At 39.2% G+C, this 20,789-nt stretch overlaps 1 protein-coding gene and 1 pseudogene across 3 annotated transcripts in view; both read right to left on the bottom strand.

The window, feature by feature from the left end:
• The window catches only part of LRRK1 (leucine rich repeat kinase 1), a 190,975-nt gene that overhangs the window by 125,748 nt on the left and 44,438 nt on the right, over positions 1 to 20,789 (bottom strand). For all 3 annotated transcript variants that reach the window (XM_053581850.1, XM_053581852.1, XM_053581851.1), the window contains one exon: positions 1,774 to 1,937. In XM_053581850.1, coding sequence (XP_053437825.1) covers positions 1,774 to 1,937 — 164 coding nt within the window. The remainder of the gene's footprint in view (positions 1 to 1,773; positions 1,938 to 20,789) is intronic.
• On the bottom strand, positions 11,266 to 11,757 carry LOC128569165 (UPF0235 protein C15orf40 homolog; annotated as a pseudogene).

Genomic DNA, 20,789 nt, shown 5'->3' with positions numbered 1-20,789 from the left:
CTCCTTTTAATGACTGTCCCACCCTCAAGATGAAGTCCCAGCCCTGGGGCTCTTCAGGTCCCGTTTCCCTTCCTCTTTTCAGAATCTCCTGCTGCTGGCACATGCCTAAATCTTTTGCTTCAGGCCAGATGGGGCAACCCACAGTGAAATAAGCCACCATCTTTGGCTCATGGCTCTTGACTATGACGCACAGACTCCAGGTTGTTGTTGAGCACAGGTCCTCTTTGCTGGAGCCTATTGATGTCAATCCAGGACTCTGATCTCCTTGCATGCACAGCCCAGTGCTCCCTGTGCAGAAGGGTGTCCCTTTGCCAATCTGCTATGAACTCTTAATTTAAGAGGGATCCTAAATGCCCTCCTCTCAACAATCCTCAAGCATGTTGTACTGTTCTCTACCATAATCCCCTGTACTTCTGAAAATAGGCTGGAGGTTTTGAAATTAAATTATTTCTAACTATTAGTTAAGTGGGGACATTTTAACCTACATGAAACAAAGTAATGCAAATAAAATGCCAATAAAGTTTTATTATTTCTTTATGACAACTGCCAGTAAGACTCTCCCACAAGAGCAACAATGTGGCAATGGCCCTCTCCAATTGGTGGGAGAATTAACTCTTTGACTGCAAAGCACTCAGAAACTAATCGTGGGTGCACCAAATGAACATCTTGTATTGAAGGCCTAAAGGTGTCCTTAGCATTGAGGAACATCTTGTTTGAATGACTATACAGGCATTGTTCTCAGTCAAAATGTTAATCTGTATAAGCTTTATGGAAAACTTCTGGCATGTGTTCCAAAACTATAAAAAGGCTCAAACCCACATTTTTAACATCCTGCAAATCTCTGCTAAGAAAATAGCTTACAATAAGAAAATATTTAGGCAAAAATGTTCAATACAGTATTATTTATATTAGAAATAAGCCAAATATACAACCAAGAGGAATACTGGAGTAAATTACAGTTTTCTAGCAGATGGAATGACACACAGCCCTGAAGGTGATGCCTGCAAGGAGTTTATAATCATATGGAAAATTTTTGATGTATCATTATATAAGAACAAGCAGTATATACAAAACTATATAAAAAGTATATATAAAGAAACCATATATATTTTAGAAATAACAACAATGTGTGCTCAGATCAGAGGCTGGAAGAAAATATACCAGAACTGTTAAGTGGTATTGTTTGGGTGTTATGACAAATACAGCAACTTTTTCCCCAAATTTTTATTTTTTCTAAATTTTCATTTTTAAGCTATTTTTATAATGACAAAAGTGTAAAAGAATACTGTAGTTTAAACTTTCAGATGGTACTCTGTTCTTTGCATTTTAAGTGACCCTCACCCCTGTCCCTCAAAGGCCTCACCAAACAGTGGTGGCGAGGGGTCTGCTTAGGTGTTGTCGGACTAAGAAGTCAACTCAAAGGGCATGGCAACCACAAATTTATAAGTAAAATGAAGTATTTCTGGAATGCAATAAAAATGCTCATTATATAGGGTATCCCAAAGGTCACCATAAATAGGAAAAAATAAGAAATTCATATTTTATATTATTAATATTCTTATATTTATGTACCAACATGTAGAGAAATATTTTGTAACCATTTTGTAAAATTTTGTAGTGAGTATTTTGTAAATAACAGTACATGCAGCTACAATTTCCCATTTTCCCTATATATCTATGCATGGGGACCTTTATGATAATAATGAGCAAATAATCTGAGCAGTGACCTCCGTCCAGTTCAGACTGCAGCTGAGGGGTGGGCATGCACCATACCTTTTCCAGCTGGGACTCACTCTCACCACAAGCCTCCCTGAGCAGGTCTTGGGCCCTTCTGAGGTCTCCCCGCCTGTATGCGGCATGAATGCATTCCGTCCTGGGGGACTGGGCTGTGGCATCACTGCCTGGCGTGGAAGGCTTGCTGCCCATGTCCCTGGCACCTGTGTGGGAGGAAGCACACACTCAGAGTCACTGTCACCGCCAGTCTGTTCTTAGAAGTCATTGGAGGAGATAGTAGATGAATGTGCTGTCCATAATGCAATTTTGGAGGCTATGGGAAGAGAAAAGGATGGCCCTGAATTGCTGCCAAGCACCTGCCGCCCCTGGGACCTGCATCCCTTCCACAGGAGTCTTTCTGGGGCTGGTGCTGAAGTCCGGCTATCTGGGAATGCACCAGCCAGCTGAACACAGCTCAGAGGATTCTGCAGTAAGGCTGCCACCTGGACTTACTCCAGGGCAACAGGGACAGCTGCCCTGTGAGGAGCTGCCAGGCTGGCCTCACTAACAGCAGCAGAGGAGTAGAGGCTTCAGCGGGAGAGCTGGTGGTCCCAGCCAAACGGTCCCGCTGCTGTGTCCCTCAGGGGGACTAAGCATCTCACAGCAGAAGAATGATAGTGTGAAAATCTATATGCTTCCCTAAGTCCCTCCCCACCTAGAACACTCCACAAAGTACAAAGGATTTACAATCGGCAGCCCTCACCCCACACCTGCCCATGCACAGACATACCACATGATGGCCCTGGGCAATCTCCTAAAACTCTAGGCCTCAGGACTCGCTTGTCCACTGGTGTGGGGCTGCTCCAGGTCAACTGAGCATGTGGGGCAAGCTCGGAGAGGATACATCGTGCGGTACCCTGGGCCATTCAGTAAACACACAGGGCATGTGCTGGGCTTCCCCGTAAACCAACCACAGGCAGGCTGCTGAAGATACAGAGGGAAAGGAAGGCACCTCTACCCTCACGGAGCGTCCACTCTACAACAGCATCCATAGCTAGGCCTCCGTGGACCCCAAACAGCTGACAAACAGGCTTCAGAAGTTCCCTGGACATCCTAAAATTGTATACAATACTCTATGCATGTGTGTGTTTGTGCAAAAATGTGTGTACATGTGTGTGCATGTATTAACGTATGTGTACACGTGTGTGAATATGTGTATGTACATTTTCCTGGACGTAAAATTCAAACCTTTATCATATTTCCAAAGAAGTTAGCAAACCAGAGTTAAAGTTTTATCTCTATAGATATACAGAAAAGACTACATTGAATGGCGAATTTAATTCCGACTGTGTTGAGTGGCAGTAGAAGTAGGGAGAGAATCCTACTGTGAAAAGTGATCACACAAATTCGGTCATTCTTGTCATACTCAACTAAAACAGTTGAGAAGCCAAGAAGAAGCCTTTGCATTAACATCACTCCAAGAATATAATTCACTGACCACTAAAACTACCTACTCTAACTGAAACCAGTTTTATCAAATAATACTAAATGAACCTACTCCAACTCTGAAATTAATTTTACCCACAACTGTTATCGACCAATCAAAACTTGTCAACTCCCCCAAACCTTACTAATACCAATAAACTTTCTGAAAAAACACGTAACATTTCTCTTTTTTATAAAGCTCCCAACTTTCTCTTTATTCTTCAACATATACATATATACTTATACATCCCAAATTACAAGCCATACATCACAAATCAGAGCTATCATTTAAAAATTTATCTTTTCATTTTTATTTTGACTTTGCACTACCAATTCTTGGCCAAGTTCACACAGCCAGTAGAAGCAAACTGGGCCTGAAGTTTTGTCTCCCAGTTCATGGGCTGGGGATAATCCCACATTATTTTCCTGCTGGGATAAATAAAACAGGATTTAGATTTTTTTTAAAAATTAAATGTAGATGCTGAGCAAAGTTGGTTTACAAACATACATATCACAAAAGTGAATCACATAATACCAACTAAAATGTGGAAAATAAAAAAATTATTTACTTACAATGGCATAAAAATTACATGCTTAGAAATAAATTTAACAAAAAACAGGGAAGATTTGTACACTTAAAATTATAAAACACTATTGAGAGAAATAAGTGGAAACAAGTAAATGGAAATCCATCCATGTTCATAGATTAGGAGAATCAATACTATTAAGATGTCAGTTCTCCTTGATTTTATATATAGATTCAGCTTAATCCCAACCATAATACCAATAGGTCTTTTTTTTTTTTTTTCATTTTGGTAGAAAATAACAATCTTAGTTTCAAATTTGAATATCCAAAGTGATCTGGAAAAAGTAGAGAGTTGGAGAATTACACTACCTGAATTCAAGACTGGCATAGACAAACAGCTCAAATGGACAGAATAGAGAGCAGAGAAATAGAATACTTATCTATCCAATTGATTTTTGACATGAGTGCTGCAGCAATACAAGGAGGAAAGCAAAGTCTTTGGAATAAATAGTGATGGAACAACTGGAAATTCTCATTTAATAAAGAGAATCCCTGACCCCCCCACCCCAGTTCTCACCATGTACAAAAATTAACTTGAGATGGATCACAGACCTAAACGAAAGAGCTAAAACTATGAAGCTTCTAGAAAAACACATGGAAGACTGTCTTGACTTAAAAGCAAGCAAAATTTATTAGATGGGACATAGAAAACACTAACCATGAAAAGAAAACATTGCTGAACTAGATACAATCAAAATTTAAAACTTTAGCTCAACAAATACACCATTTAAAGATGAATAGGAAAATTATATACTGGAATAAAACATTTTTAAACCACATATCTGAAAAGGAATGGTATCCAGAATATAAAAACTCCCATAACTCAACAATAAAAAGACGAATAGTACTATCGAAAATGGGCAAAGATTTGAACAGCAGAAGATACTCCAAGAGCTCTATGTCATTAGTCATCAGGGAAATGAAAATTAAAATCACAATTATGCACCACTATAAATGGCTAATATTTAAAAAGACTGACAAAACTTTATGAGGATATGGAGTAACCAGAATGTTCACAACTTACTGGTTATTAAAGTGTAACATGATGTAACCAGTTTGGAAACGGGTTTAGAGGAGGTCAAACTCTCCTTCTTTGCTGATGATATAATCTTATACTTAGAGAACCCCAAAGACTCAACCACAAGACTCCTGGAAGTTATCAAAAAATACAATAATGTCTCAGAATATAAAATCAATGTCCACAAATCAGTAGCCTTTGCATACGGCAATAACAGTCAAGATGAGAGGCTAATTAAGGACACAACTCCCTTCACCAAGGCTTCAAAGAAAATGAAATACCTAGGAATATACCTAACAAAAGAGGTGAAGGACCTCTATAAAGCAAATTATGAAACACTAGGAAAAGAAATAGCAGAGGATATTAACAAATGGAAGGACATACCATACTCATAGCTGAGAAGAATCAACATTGTGAAAATGTCTGTACTTCCCAAAGCAATCTACAGATTGAATGCCATCCTTATTAAAATACCAACATCATACTTTCAAGACTTGGAAGAAGTAATTCTTCGTTTTGAATGGAACCAGAAAAAACCCTGTATAGCTACAGCAGTTCTTAGCAATAAAAACAAAGCTGGGGGCATCAGCCTACCAGACTTTAGGCTATACTACAAGGCCATAGTGGTCAAAATAGCATGGTATTAGCACAAAAATAGAGACATAGACATCTGGAATTGAATAGAAAACAAGGAAATGAAACTAACATCTTATAGCCACCTAATCTTCGATAAACCAAACAAGAATATACACTGGATATACATTTATTGAGTTCTCTGTAGATCCTAGTTATGAAGCTTTGGTCTGATGCAAAATATGCAAAAATCCTTTCCCATTGTGTATAGGGTGTCTATAATCCCTATAGGGATTCAATAAATGGTGCTGGGAGAACTGGATATCCACATGTAAAAGACTGAAACTGGACCCACACTTTTCTTCACTCACAAAAACTGATTCCAGATGCATAAAAGACCTAAATTTAAGGCATGAAACAATAAAAATCCTCAAAGAAAGCATAGGAAAAACACTCTATCAGCCTGGGGAAAGACTTTATGAAGAAGACTTCCATGGCAATTGCAACAACAACAAAGATAAACAAATGAGACTTAATTAAACTGAAAAGCTTCTGTACAGCTAAGGAGACAACAACCAAAGCAAATAGACAACCTACACAATGGGAAAGGATTTTTGCATATTTTGCATCAGACCAAAGCTTCATAACTAGGATCTACAGAGAACTCAAATTAGTCAACATGAAAAAAGCCAACAATCCCTTTTATCAATGGGCAAAAATGACTAACAAACATGAAAAAAATGCTCATCGCCCCTAATTATTAGAGACATGCAAATCAAAACCACCCTGAGATCATCTAACCTCAATAAGCATGCCCACATCACAAAATCTCAAAATGGCAGATGCTGGCATGGATGTGGAGAGAAGGGAACACTTTTACACTGCTGGTGGGACTGCAAACTAGTACAACTTTTCTGGAAGGAAGTATGGAGAACCCTCAGAGAACTCAAGCTAGACCTCCCATTTGATCCTGCAATCCCATTACTGGGCATCTATCCAGAAGAAAAAAAATCCTTTTACCTTTTACTTGCACTAGACTATTTATTGCAGCTCAATTTACAATCACAAAATGTGGAAACAGCCTAAATGCCCACCAACCCAGGAATGGATTAACAAGCTGTGGTATATGTATACCATGGACTATTTAGCAATTAAAAAAGATGGGGACTTTATATCTTTTGTATTAACCTGGATGGAAGTGGAACACATTATTCTTAGTAAAGCATCACAAGAATGGAGAAGCAAGAATCCTATGTACTCAATTCTGATATGAGGACACTCAATGACTTAGTACATGGTAGGTGTGGGGAAAGGGGAGAGCAAAGACAGGAAAGGAGAAAAGGGAGGTGGGAGAGTCCCAGTGTGTGATACACCTTTTTGGGAGTGGGACACAATTATAAGATGGACTTGGGCAGCGCCTGTGGCTCAAAGGGTTGGGCGCTGACCCCATATGCCGGAGGTAGTGGGTTCAAGCCCGGCCCTGGCCAAAAACTGAAAAAAAAAAAAAAAAGAAAAAGATGGACTTTACCTGATAAATGCAGTCAATGTAACCTGGTTCTCTGTACGCTCAATGAATCCCCAGCATTAAAAAAAAAAAGCTTCTGCACAACCAACGGGACTGTAAGTAAAGCAATCACACAGCCTCAGAATGAGAGAAGATTTTCGCAGATTATGTTTCTGACAAAGGTCTGATAACTAGAAATCACAGAGAAACTAATCAAAAAGAAAAGAACAAACAACCCCATTTCTTTGTGGGCAAGAGACTTGAACAGAAACTTCTCTGAAGATGACAGGCGCATGTCCTATAAACACATGAAAAAATGCTCATCATCTTTAATCATCAGAGAAATGCAAATCAAAACCACTTTGAGATATCACCTAACGCCAGTAAGATTAGAGAACATTACAAAAGCCCCAAACTGCAGATGCTGGCATGGATATGGAGAGAAGGGAACACTTCTACAGTGCTGGTGGGAATGCAAACTAATACAGCCCTTTTGGAAAGAAGTATGGAGAATTCTCAAGGAACTAAAAAAGCTGACCTACTGTTTGATCCCAAAATACAAGAAACATTGTCAAATATGAAGTGGTGGTTAGTTTTCTTTGGATTATGTTTATATATATATATATGCTGTTAATGTACGTCGCAACATTGTAGAATATTGATGTGTCTTAATGTATGCAATCAGTAATAATTATGGTTATTATGTGAAATTGTTATATGCCACAAAAATGACCAAGTTGTCTTTTTAACTGTGACTATTCTGAGATTTTTATTTTTCATAGGCAATTATTATTTTATTTTGATTCATCATAGAAAGTAGAATTTTTAACTGGCTAGATTCAAAGTTTGTCCTTTAAGAAAAGCCATGGATGAGCCTGGGTGCCTCTAGTATCACAAATCTATCTTTCTATCCCAGGGGATCCCTGAGACTGCACCTCTCATTATACTAAAGCAGCTTCAAAATTCTGTTACAATCTCTATGATTTTTATAGTATATGGATTTTTCATTGTTTGTTAAAAAGTTCTTGTTGATGATTCCCTTAATAATTTTTTAACATACAAACCACTGAACTTTTTTTGAAATAGTAGAAGATTAAAAGTTGAATGCTAAAATTGTCATGGCATAATAATGGCGTTCCTGGTATTTGCACTTTGAAGGTAAATGGTCGGTAGATAGAAGCATAGGATTTTGGTTCTAGAAGAGACTTTAGAATCTCAAGTCTCCCACCTCCAGGTGAGAAACTTAGGGCAGGAAAGGATTCATGATGTGCCAGAACTACATCCTTGATTCTAGTTCTCCTGACTATTCAATAATTTTTATGCATGTGTCATATAATAATGTATCATGTGAACATTATTTTAATAAATTTAAACAAATTTATTATCATCGGTAAAAAAAAAAAAAAGAAAAGCCATGGAAAGGACTGACAAGTTTTCTTGAATATAGATTTCTTATAGCTTTGGAGATTATATGCACTCCCAGAACTCCAATTAGAAAACTAACATGTCCGTAAGTACTGCTAACTTAACCTCAAACAGAACAGAAAAAACATGGGACTGAGCTTATTTTTGTGACTTTTTGTTTAAAATATCACTGATTCTCTTGCTTTGTTTTCCAGAGTCATGACAAGTTTTGAGTAAATGGCAAGTTTACCTGCTATCTCCAGGTTTCAAGACTACTGAATCCTGCTGGGGCCAACCTGTTATTTACTGCCAACATCCTGCTACTCAAAGTCCTCCCTCTAGGCCCACCAACTAATGTGGAAGTAGGGGTGGGTGAGATTGTAAGGGCTGTAAGGGATAGAATTAATTTAAACACTTCGGATAAAGGCACACAGAGGCCTAAACAAATACTAAACGAGAGATTTGCTTTTCTGGGCCACATGGTACAGGTATCCAATCTCAATCATAAAAAATGTCCTGCTGACATGGACTTAAGAGTTTCCTCAGTATGACTGCTGTCAGTTACAGGGTTTATGCAAAGGGAGATATAACAAGAAATTTATTGACCACCTCAGGATAAATTACTAAAGAGACTGAAGTATCACCATACAACAAAGGTTTCTAAATCCCTTGGTTTAAATGGCTAACAATGTGTATGTGTGCTATAAGCTTGCAACTAAACCCAAGAATATAGTAGCCCAACACTTATAGATAATTAATTTTGTAGTAGTCTTTGACATTTTGGTTTTACTCTTATATTGCCTAGAAGGGTTTAAAGGGTTGACGAGTGCCTGTCCACCTCCAGTCCCATCCAGCCCAACACATTTAATTGGCTATAAGCCCTTTTGGCCACAAAGGGCTATAAGTCCTCTTGGCTACAAAGGTCCCACCAAGGGCCTTGACAGACCTGGGGCAGGTAGCCAACAGCCCTGGAAATGCATGGGACAAAAAAGGAAGAGTTTGGCCATTGATGCTGCCTCTGGCAGATCCTGGCTTGTGAACTAAAATAAAATCTTAAGGCTCCCTCCTCAGCAACTGACAGAACCCCCCCTTGGCCAAGAGGATCCCTAAAACTGAGTTGTGGCCCACGACAAAGGAGATTAGATGTGTCTCGTCATTCCTCCTCCCCTTCTCTGAGATGTCCTTTGTGACTCACTGATAGGCCTAAGGCTAGGTAAGACCTGCAGGCCTTCAATACAGTCTGTGCAGGACTTGGTCTCTAAATTACAGACCATTTATCTTAAGCATTCCTTTTCACTGACTCCTGGTCTTTTAGACAGAACCTAACTCTTCAGCCAACTGTCAACTAAAGAATCTGTAAACCAGTGGTTCTCAACCTTCCTAATGCCTCAACCCTTTAATACAGTTCCTCATGTTGTGGTGACCCCCAACCATAAAATTATTTTCATTGCTACTTCATAACTGTAATTTTACTACTGTTATGAACTGTAATGTAAATATCTGATATGCAGGAGACCCCCAAAGGGGTCATGACCTACAGGTTGAGAACCACTGCTGTAAACTCACCTAGAACCTGTAAGCTCCTGCTTCCAAATGTCCAGCCTTTTGGGGCCAAACTAATGTATGTTTTCCAGTATTGATTATGACCTCACTTGTAATCCCTATCTCCCTAAAATGTATAAACCCAAACTGTAATCCCACCACCACGAGTCCACCTGCTCAAGGCTTCTGGAGTGTGGCTCTAGGTCATGGTCCTCAAATTTCGCTCAGAATAAGCCTCCTTAAATTTAACAAAAAAAATCAGCAGAGTGGTTCCTGGGAGTAAGGTAGGCAGTGACATTTACCAGGGGAAGGACATAACAACATTGCTCGGGTTGATGGTTCTCTATCTTCTTGGTGTTTTCATTAATAAGTGGTACTTTTGTTAAGACTTATCAAATAGTCTATTTAAGGTATGTGCCCACTAGTTTTTATACGTTCTACCTAAAAAAACTATAAATGAAGGGGGGTTTGCCTGTGAAAGCACATGTATGCAGTAAGAATAAGATGAAGTCAGGCAGGCTAAGGTGGACAGGACACAGCTGGTCTGGATAGTGTGGGTCCTGCCTGACCTCCACCCTCTATCTCCCATTTGATATAGCTGGGCTGGTTGGTTTAGGTCCTGCCTGACCTTCACTGTCTCCCATTCTTTTTGTTTTTTTCCCAATATGTAAAAATTTATTATTAGCCTTTGTAACTTTAATATAAATGTGAGTTCTGACAGGCTTTTACAAGTAGTGAAAGTAGCTTCTAGGTTCTCTTTAAGGATCTTTGGACATTCATAAGAACTACCAGATTTGATGATTACAAGTTATTGAGAAAGAAGAAAATTCAGTGACATATCAAAAATTATACTGCATATTAAATTACAAGTCTTGATTATTATTTACTTTTTCACAAAATGCTTCAATCTAGTCTTTGAAAGATACAAAAGACATTTTTTGAATTTAGCAAAGTACCTTAATACGTAAAGTAAGACTACAAAGCAGTGTGACAGGTTTTTCTCTGACATTTGTAAACTGAATTAGAAGGCAATCCCCAGAACTCCAGAACTGCTGTGGAGATATTATCATTTTTATTTATAGTCAGGGTAAACTGTATTTGACAAGGTTGCCATCTTGTATGGTATGAATAAACCTCAAGTTTTAGATATCAGAAGCCCCATCACAGAATGAAAGGTGTTAAATCATGTCATCTTAAATAGCCTTTCCAGCTCTGTTATTCTGTAATGCCTTGAAATCAAAGTAATATGTTCCAGGCTAGGCTGTTTGTAGACAGGGATTTTAGAACCTATATTCATTCAAAAAATTTTTTGGAATCTTATTTAAAAATACATGTGTACATATACACACACACATACTCCCATATTTTTCTGTGCACTTAAATATGTTTTCCTATTTAACAGACTCTTCATCATTTGCAATAAAAAAAGCTTCCCAATGATCTATTTTTTTCATTTTTTGCTTTTATTTCTTTTCAGCTTCCCTTTTTAACTTCTCCAAGATCTCTTCTGGAGTTGTGGAGGCTAAAAGTTTCACCACCTTTTCACGAGACATACCACCCTTATCCAAAACCACATCACTCTTCCTGAGTTCTAAGACCTTGGAAAGATACAGGCAGAGCTCAGCATTAGCCTCCCCCTCTGATGGAGGTGCTGCAATGGCTACATTTACAGCTTCTGCTGTCAAATCTGTTACAGCGTTCTGTTTGGAGCCAGGTTTGGCATGGATGGCTATGGTGACACAACCTTTTGGATCAACTGCCACAGGAGCTAAGGGAGGAAGTGGTCTCTCTGGTTCATTGCTCTGGCTTTTACCCACTGGCCTTGCTCGTCCCACCAGCCTTCTTAGGTATACTGGCACCAGAACAGAGCTGAGCGAAGTCCGGAGCGCCTGACCCTGCCCGAAGCTGCCTCCGGCAGCCCAGCCGCAGCATCCCAGCCTGGGAGGCGGCGGGGGAGCGCGCTGTCTCCCATTCTTATTGTTTTGTGATTTAACTCCCACCCTAAAGATATCTATCTCAAGTAGTTTAAGTAGATTGATTCAGGAGATTAACTTTTAAAGTAGAATGTTGTAATAAATTACTGAGTTATACTAAAAGTTAATGTGATCCTTGCTTTGAATTATGCAAATTTAAAAAATGCCACATTAGAAAAAGGTAGCTTAGGGAAGAGGAGAGAGAAGGGAGGGAGGGGAGATTTGGGAGGAGGGAGGATATTTGGGGGGACCTCACCTAATGTGCATGATGCAGTGGTACATTTCAAAACTATTAAGAACTGAGTGTAATTGTGATGGATGTGTTACTTAGTTCAATGTAAACATTTCACGTTGTATATGGAAGCAGTACCCTGAACCCCATAACTGCATCAATGTACAAAGTTATGATTTAATAAAAATAAATTAAAAAATAAAATAAAAAAGTGAAGAAAAAAAGAAAGACATTATATATGAAAATAAAGATATATGTAAAGACATTAAAAGAAAAAGAAAGAAAAAAGGTAGCTTTAGGTTTATAAGAAGTAGAAATTGGAGTAAAGACTGGGAGCCATTTCTGCCACCCCTCTAAGGGCCTTGTCTTAACTTTTGTAGTTTTTTATGTGTATCAATAAACTCTGAATACTCGAACATGGAGTATACTCTTTACTTCATCCTGGTGGTCCTGTCTACTCAGAAGGGGTGTGTCAACTGAAAGCCTCTGGCCAAAGTACACCCTGATGTGGCTTGAAGTGCCTTCCTAGAAGGAACATGGACCATCCCCTGTAAAGGTGGCACAGTTTCTTTTTCTAAATCTTTTCACAAAGGACATTCACCTGTCCTACTCTGTTTTGGGGTGTTCATTAGTGATGTGTCTTTCGATTCTTTGTCTGATCACCCCAAAACCCACCTATTTAAAACTCCAGCACACTTTCATAAACAACACTGAACCTTAGTCCATAATATGCAAGCTGAAGTATTCCAGGGTGAAGTGGGCAGATGTTTGCAATATCCTTCAAAATGCACTAAAAATAGCATAGATGGATGGATAGAAAGGTAAGAGAACAATTTTAGAAAATGCAAATGGTAGAATCTAGGTGGTAGTAGGTATGTGAGTATACAGGGTTCAGTTCTTTCAACTTTATTGTATGTTTGAAATTTTTCATCAAAAATTGTTGGGAGAAAAAGTAAGTTATAATATCATACTCTAAGTGCAGGGTTTGCCATATGAGATCCAGAATGAGCTCTGCCACCAATGCAGAACAATTTTGCTCTGTTGAAAGGCAAAGCAAAGGCAAGCTGCTTACAGAGTAAAAGCCCTTAATACCCTCTGGGGTCTTTACAACTCACCCTAAGCCACAATTCGCACCACCCATTTCAAAGGCAACTACTCTGAAAATCCATGGAAGTGGATGATCATTACAATCTGTATCATTCCCGAAGCAGCAACACAGGACTTCTGTGTCTGAGTGGAGATTATTGTTTTATGACTATGTATTTTTAGAAAGATGTATCAGGAAAAGGCTTGCTATGTATGCGGTTACAGAAGTGAATGAGGTAGTTTCACTTCCCAACACACACTAATAGTCCCCATTAATTATTTACAGTCAAAGACCCCCAAGACATCTGAGAGTGCTGGAGGGAGAAAAGCCATTAGTAGGGCTGAGAAGGAGGCAGAATCCACTGTAGCATCCTGGGGGCCGGGTGGGCTTAATTATGTCATCACTCATTGTTCAGAATTAAATAAATATCCCCCTTATTTAGTAAAAGACAAGTATGTGTGTGGGCACGCATGTGAGTGCATAAGCTGGCTTGAAGTAACTTCTTGCATAAACGTGAGGAACATAAACACAAACAGTTAAACCTTTAAAGCCCAAGTTAAGGGGCATCGTAAAGGTGAAACTTACGACATATGTAGGTCATAAGGTGCCTGTTAACACAAGTTATTACTTTAACTCGATTTTTACGTAATGTCAAGTATGTGGAATACACAATATAGTGTAAAGAATCTAGAATTTTCTCAGTTCTCTTTGTATTTAAAAAATGTTGTGCTGTTTTTCAGTGTCAAATCTGATTTTCCTAATTTGCGGGGACAACACACGTCCACTCTCACTGACCCGTGGGCTGGGGATCTAGTCCAATCAAATTGTTGGAAAAATATTATAGGAAAACACCAGTTAAAGCATGTGCCTTTAATTTAATTTGCCAATCTCATTTAATTCTCTGAAATTATAAACAGAACGATTGGCAGTTATTTAAGTGGGGGGAAAAAAAGACCAAAATGCTATCAATAATAATGAGTATGATGGATGGGCTACAGGGAAATTAGTGACAGAAGCAGAGAAGATTTTTCTTCTTATTTCCTAAGTTCTCTGCAATGGAATTATAAGACTACTTCATTTATTATAAAACTTTAAAACTTACTCAAACAATAAAAGAACACATTACCACTGAAAAAATTAATACGGAAATATCATACAAAAAGAGAAGCCCCTCCTCATCACCACTAGACACCTCTTTCTACAGGTAAATATTTACTTTCATAAATCATTTCCCTCTAAAGTATCATAATTTTAAATTGGAGAACTGGCAATTTTGGATTTAAGCTTAAAACACAGAGAAAGTAGCTATTATTATTTGAGATTATTCAGTTATTTGTGCTTATTCATCAACTATTATCCACGATTATATTCTTTAACATGGTAAAACATCTCAGTTTTAAATATTTTTTTCACACATATTTAAAATTCTTATTAGAAAATAAAATGGGAGCAAACATATTCTAGTTCAGTAATATTCTAGGTCTCACATAAGTAGCTAAAGACAGTGAAAAAAATAGAATGTTTTAATGTTTCACTTTAAAAAAAGTCTTTTTCTCATAATTATAATTTGTGTCATTCTATTTCCATACAGCAATGAAAATTTAATATATATATGCAAAGTTAACATGCTTCATCTAAGAACTTAACTAAGTAAAGGTTGAGAAGGGTAAATCACAGCACAGTTCATCCTTTCTCAGGTTTGGTTGGTGCTGCTGGTTTGATTTTAGAAGACAGTCAATTAGAAGTAGAAACTAGTAAGGGAAGAACATAAATGCAGGGAATTCCTAGGGTTACAGAATCAGCACATGGAGAGTTATTTAAAAATTCAGAACCATTTACAATAAGCTAATAAGTGAACATATTTTTGGTTGTGGATAAATGTCAGCATAGAAAGTTCGTTATGTAAAGATGTATTTGGATTTAAAAAAACTATAATACATCAAAATATATTTTAAAACTGGGAGAGGCAAATACAGAATTATTTCTATATTATTTAATTTTTTTCAGTGGGAACGTGTTCTTTGCTTGTGAAATGGGTGCACTATAGCCAGGACTAAAGCAATACAAAAGTGATCCATGTAACCAGAAACATTTGTACCCCCTTAATACTTTGAAATAAAAAAGACTTTAGAATGTATACAGTCAGAACATCATTTAGTATTTGACAATTATTTTCAATTTAATATTCTATTTTTAGAGAAATCCTTTCAGCAACATTGTATGTTTCACATAGCCATTTCTAGGAGTAATGATTTAAGCTGCCAATAACTCAATCTCCAACGTCATTTCTATAATTCACGTTTTAGAAAAACAAATTATTCTGATTACAGAAAAACTGGCAGAAATTATTCTTCTCTCTCAGTGCTTTAATAAAACACAATTCTATAACTACGACAGAGTCTGCAGAGTCGCACCCCTTCCCCTGGCAGCCCACTGTGCTCTGCCAGGGCACCTCAAAAGAGAACTCCTTAGTCTGTCCAGCCCTGAGTCTGTCTGTCTTTATGGCCCAACAAACATTCTTACCTTTTCACCTAGAATAGTAATTGTTAAGTCATTCTCTCCTGGAAATAACAATCTAGAACAATAGAGAGGTGATATGAAGTGGCTTTAATTCCATGACGTCTAAATGTTGACCTCGTGTGTGTGTGCATATTTTTCTTAACGCCACCAAAGAAAACATGTATGAGAGGCAAATGCTGTTTGTCAATTCAAAATATGTGGCAGCCTCTGTATATCACTGCCATTTTATTTGCATACCAGGGAATGTTTTTCTTGCATTTATCTCTATCAATAGAATGGCAAAAAGTAAAAATTATCTATTAGCCCATAGCGCATTGTAGAACAAACAAGACTTAATTTTAGGATGCCACTGACCTGGTCATAGTTGTTTAATGACCTTCCTATGCCATCTTCCACAGAGTTCCCATGTGGCCAAAGCACCGGGGAAGGGGTGCTATCCTTTCCCAGAGCTGATACCTCTTGGCACTTCGGGGACTCACTCTCTGCCGTCCTGGGTTTACCAGCCCTCAGCGTGGAGGATGCTTCTTTCTTCGCCAGATAACATGCTAGGGTTTTAGCCTCAGCAGCAGTTTCATCTCTGGGTCGTATTACAGTGAAATCCAACCTTATTGGATTTCTTGAGGGAAGATGCAGAGGTTGGATGTGGAGGGAAAGGAGGTGATGCAGCCCCCAGGGTGACCTGTCATGGGGAGCAATTCCTCCCAGGCTCCAGATGGCCAGTGCTTGGCCTATCCCCCGGGGCCACTCCACTGGCATCACACAGGAAAGCAAAACCAGGGTCTGACTCTGAGCTCCACGGAACAGCTCCAGCTTGGAGGTTGCTGTTTCTCAGACCAGAAAGGCTTCACAGCACAAACTTCTTTGTGAATATCCTCATCAAATCACTGAGAATTTTTGCTAGTAAAAGGGATATGTGTGGTTACACATACAGACCTATTAGTCCCACAAGGGAAAATTGCATGTAAAAGTGCTATTTGCTTTAGTAATAAAAGACACAATTATGGGCGGCGCCTGTGGCTCGAGGAGTAGGGTGCCGATCCCATATGCCGGAGGTGGCGGGTTCAAACCCAGCCCCGGCCAAAAACCACAAAAAAAAAAAAAAAAAAAGACACAATTAACCATAAGATGCCATTTTAGGCCCACCTAACATAGTTAAAAAAAAGGAAAAGCCTTGAGCGGCGCCTGTGGCTCAGTGAGTAGGGCGATAGCCCCATATACTAGGGGTGCCAGGTTCAAACCCAGCCCTGGCTAAACCGCAACCAAAAGATAGCCAGCCGGGCACCTGTAGTCCCAGATACTGGGGAGACTGAGGCTAGAGAATCACCTAAGCCCAGGAGTTGGAGGTTGCTGTGAGCTGTGCGACGCAACGGCACTCTACCGAGGGCAATAAAGTGAGACTCTGTCTCTACAAAAAAAAAAGGATAGCCTTATAACATTCATTATTGGCCATAGTAAGGTGAAATCAGTACATTCTTCAGTACATTCGCCATTGTGGAATGACTATTTTAGAAAGCAAGAGGACAATACTACGTAACAATACCCAGGATGGGTTCCACCAGTTCACCCATGGTCTTCTCTGCAGAAATAACATGGTACACACTCAAAGCTCCTGCAGATTTCCCTGTAATGATAAAGGGACAAACTGGCCTACTAGGCAAGTGGCCTGCACCAGGGAATTGGGGACTGGTATGCAGCAGTGATTTTCAATGGGTATGCTATGAGAGGATCTTAGGTGTGTTGCAAAAAAAAATTTTGTTTTTTGAGGCAGAGCCTTAAGCTGTCATCCTGGGTAGAGAGCCATGGCATCACTGCTCACAGCAACCTCCAACTCCTGGGCTCAAGCGATTCTCCTGCCTCAACCTCCTAAGTAGCTGGGACTACAGGTGCCTGCCACAATGCCAGGGTATTTTTTGGTTGCAGCCGTCATTGTTGTTTGGCAGGCCCAGGCTGGATTCGAACCCACCAGCTCAGGTGTATGTGGCTGGTGCCTTAGCCATTTCAGCCACAAGCGCCAGGCCGTTGCAAAAATTTTTAAAGATCATTAATTACATTATTCCTTGATTTTTTTTTTTTTTAAGGTAGAATTTCACTCTCTTGCCCCAGGCTAAAGTTTTCTGGCATCCTAGCTTACAGCAACCTCAAACTCCTGGGTTCAAGCAATTCTCTTGCCTCAGACTCCCAAGTAACTGGGATTACTGGTGCCTATCACAGTGCCAGCTAATTTTTCTATTTTTTTGAGATGGGTGCCAGCTGCCTCATCACTCCCATAAGATAGATTCTGGCAGCCTCTGGCCATCCCCCGGGTAGGAGGAAGGGGAAAAAGGTAAATGAAATGATGCCAAGGACCATTACTCTTAGATTGGTCCGGATCAGGCCGGAATAGGACAAGATAAGAACAGATGGGCCAAGAACTGTCATCACGAGAGTTGATGAGCTGAGTGCTGTGACAAATTGATTTATTCATTAGTTGCTAGATCTGCATTATGTTACTTTATTGTTATCTAACTGCCCTTTATGTTACCTATTGGTTTACTGCTAAATTGCAAGGCTTACTTCTGTAAAAGAGGTCATCGTGATCCCGCACTCGCTTTTTGCTTCTTTTGCCAACATTCTTTTTGCTTCTAATTGCTAATTTTCAGCCCACCTGTTTGGCCCTTTGCCAACTTTTAGACTAGAAAAATCCCAACTTCAGACCCCTTGATGATCTCTCACTTGGTCCACTTTAGACTTTGCTGAGACAGCCCCGCGGTTAATAAAAGACTCCTTTTTGAAATTCTAATCTGAGTCGGTGGTTCTTAACTCGCCCCACAACATTTTTAGTAAAGATGAGGTCTTGCTCTTGCTCAGGCTAGTCTCAAACTCCTGGGCTCAAGTGATCCACTCAGCTCAGCCTCCTAGAGTGCTAGGATTACAGACATGACATGCTGTTCCCAACCCCACTAAATTATTTTCAAAAGAGGGTCAAAGCATAGTAAGCATATGAAGCATATTATTTTTTTACTCTTTTTTTTTAATCAACATTATTTGCTGTGCCGTGGAAGTTTAACTATAGGTTCAAGTGTGTCATGATACAAAAAAGGTTGAAAAACACTGGTGTAGAGCAAAGCTGTGCCCAAAGGCCAGTGTGGTCCTTGGTTCTAGATGTATGATGTTTAATTGAATGCTCACAGCAATGCCATGAAGGAGGTGACCTGGCTGACACTTGACAAAAGAGCAAGGCCAAGATTGAGCCATAAAAAGTCATCAAGTTACAGATCTGGCAAGTTGCAGGGCAAGAGTGACCCCAGAGCTCAGGGAGTCCCCAGTGCACAGCTTTCCGATTTAGCAATTCCTGGTACTTCAGAATGAGGAGCTGTGATACAGTCACTACAACTGATGATAATGACAGCTAAGGAAAAGTCTGAAAAATTTCGGTCATATGACATTAAACTAAAAGAGTAGAATATACCACCCAGACTATAAAACGTCATGGGAAAAACAAAGAACTCAGAACACTGGCCAAACACCATTTGAAAATATGCAAAATGAAAGAATTTATTACAGGTTCATAGATTATGTGTGACTAAAATGCTTTAAACAAAAGGTTCTGAATATTTTGTTTGTTTTAAATGTTCACATCAGCATTATTTGTAATAGCCCCAAACTGGAAACCAAGTATCCTTCAATAGGTAAATGGAGAAATAAACTACACTATATCATACAATGAAATATCACTCAGCAATAAAAGGGAACATACTGACATGTACAACTTGGGTGGATCTCAAGTGCATTATGCTAAGTGAAAAATGCAATAGCAATTACAGACTATATATGCTACTGGTACATAATGACTACTGATAGATAGCCTATAAATTTTGTTTGTAAAAACTGAATCTGCCTCTCTCTCAAGAAGACCTACAGGACACACATAAACGATAGAGGCAGATTAAATGACTTGAACTTTAAAAAAAACTTTCCCTTTTCTGTGTTTCCAATATCTTTTTTTTTTTGCACTAATCTTATATTGCTATTGAAATGAAGAAAAATATTAAACGGTGAAGTGTATCCCACAAAACAGTGATTATGTTCAATCTGGCTTAATGATCTACTTTTCTGATAATATGATCTATGGCAAAGCAACTGTTTGCTCTCAGATATGCCAATTCTTAACTTTGTTGCTCTACAAAAAAGGACAGAGAGCCAGAAAATCTCATGGAACAATAATTGGCACAGTTATCCCGTATTTTAAAACACAGTAAAGTGGTCTTTAATAATCCTGCAGTAGTGATGAAGTTTACTGAGTCCTGCATGCATATGACTTCATCCCGGCACCCACACGAGGCTGGGCTACTGTCACAGTTATCACAACATGACCTGTGCCCTGGGTGTTTAGAGAAGCTGCCCCACCCAGCTGTCAATAGAAGCACTGAGGCTTGCATCACCAGTACTTGCCATCAAAGCCCGACCCCTGCTCCCCAGGCTGTGCACACACACCTACTATGGTTTGAATGTCTCCTCCAAAACTCATGTTGAAACTTAATCATGATGTCAGGAGTTGAGGCCTTTGGGAAGTAATTAGGATAAGATAAAGTCATCAGGGTGGAGCCCTGGTAATGGGACTGGTGGCTTTATGAGAAAAAGAAAAGTCACCTGAGCCAGTATGTTAACACACTCATCCCCTCACCAGGGGATGCCCTGTGCCACCTCAGGACTCTGCAGAGAATCCTCACTAGTAAGAAGGCCCCCACTAGATGCGGCACCTCAACTTGGACTTCCAGGCTTCCAGAGCTGTAAGAAATAAATTCTCTTTCTTTATATATTACCTAGTCTCGGGTATTCAGTTACAGCAACAGAAAATGGACTAGGACCAACCGAACACGAGACTCTTATTCAGCACCTAATATGCACAGCAAGGATGTGGGGACTAAGGTGAGATGATCCTATCTCGTTAGATGGAAAAACCAGAGAGGAAATGGAAACCAATCCCTCTGTGAATTTCCTGCAGGAACAAAGGAGAAACACAGAAATATAGAGCTACAAAGATGAATTCTTTCCTAGATTTAGTTTCTCTTTCAAAAATTCATTTATTTCTTGCTCCTTCATTCTACAAATATTTAATACTTCTCATGTGCTGAGCTAGACCCTGGAGACACAGCTTGCGGAGATAGGCAGG

The sequence above is a fragment of the Nycticebus coucang genome, chromosome 2, assembly GCF_027406575.1.
Source record: "Nycticebus coucang isolate mNycCou1 chromosome 2, mNycCou1.pri, whole genome shotgun sequence".
In the NCBI taxonomy this organism is placed as follows: Eukaryota; Metazoa; Chordata; class Mammalia; order Primates; family Lorisidae; genus Nycticebus; species Nycticebus coucang.
Note: the sequence above shows the minus strand (reverse complement) of the source record. Positions and strands in the feature narration are given on the sequence as shown.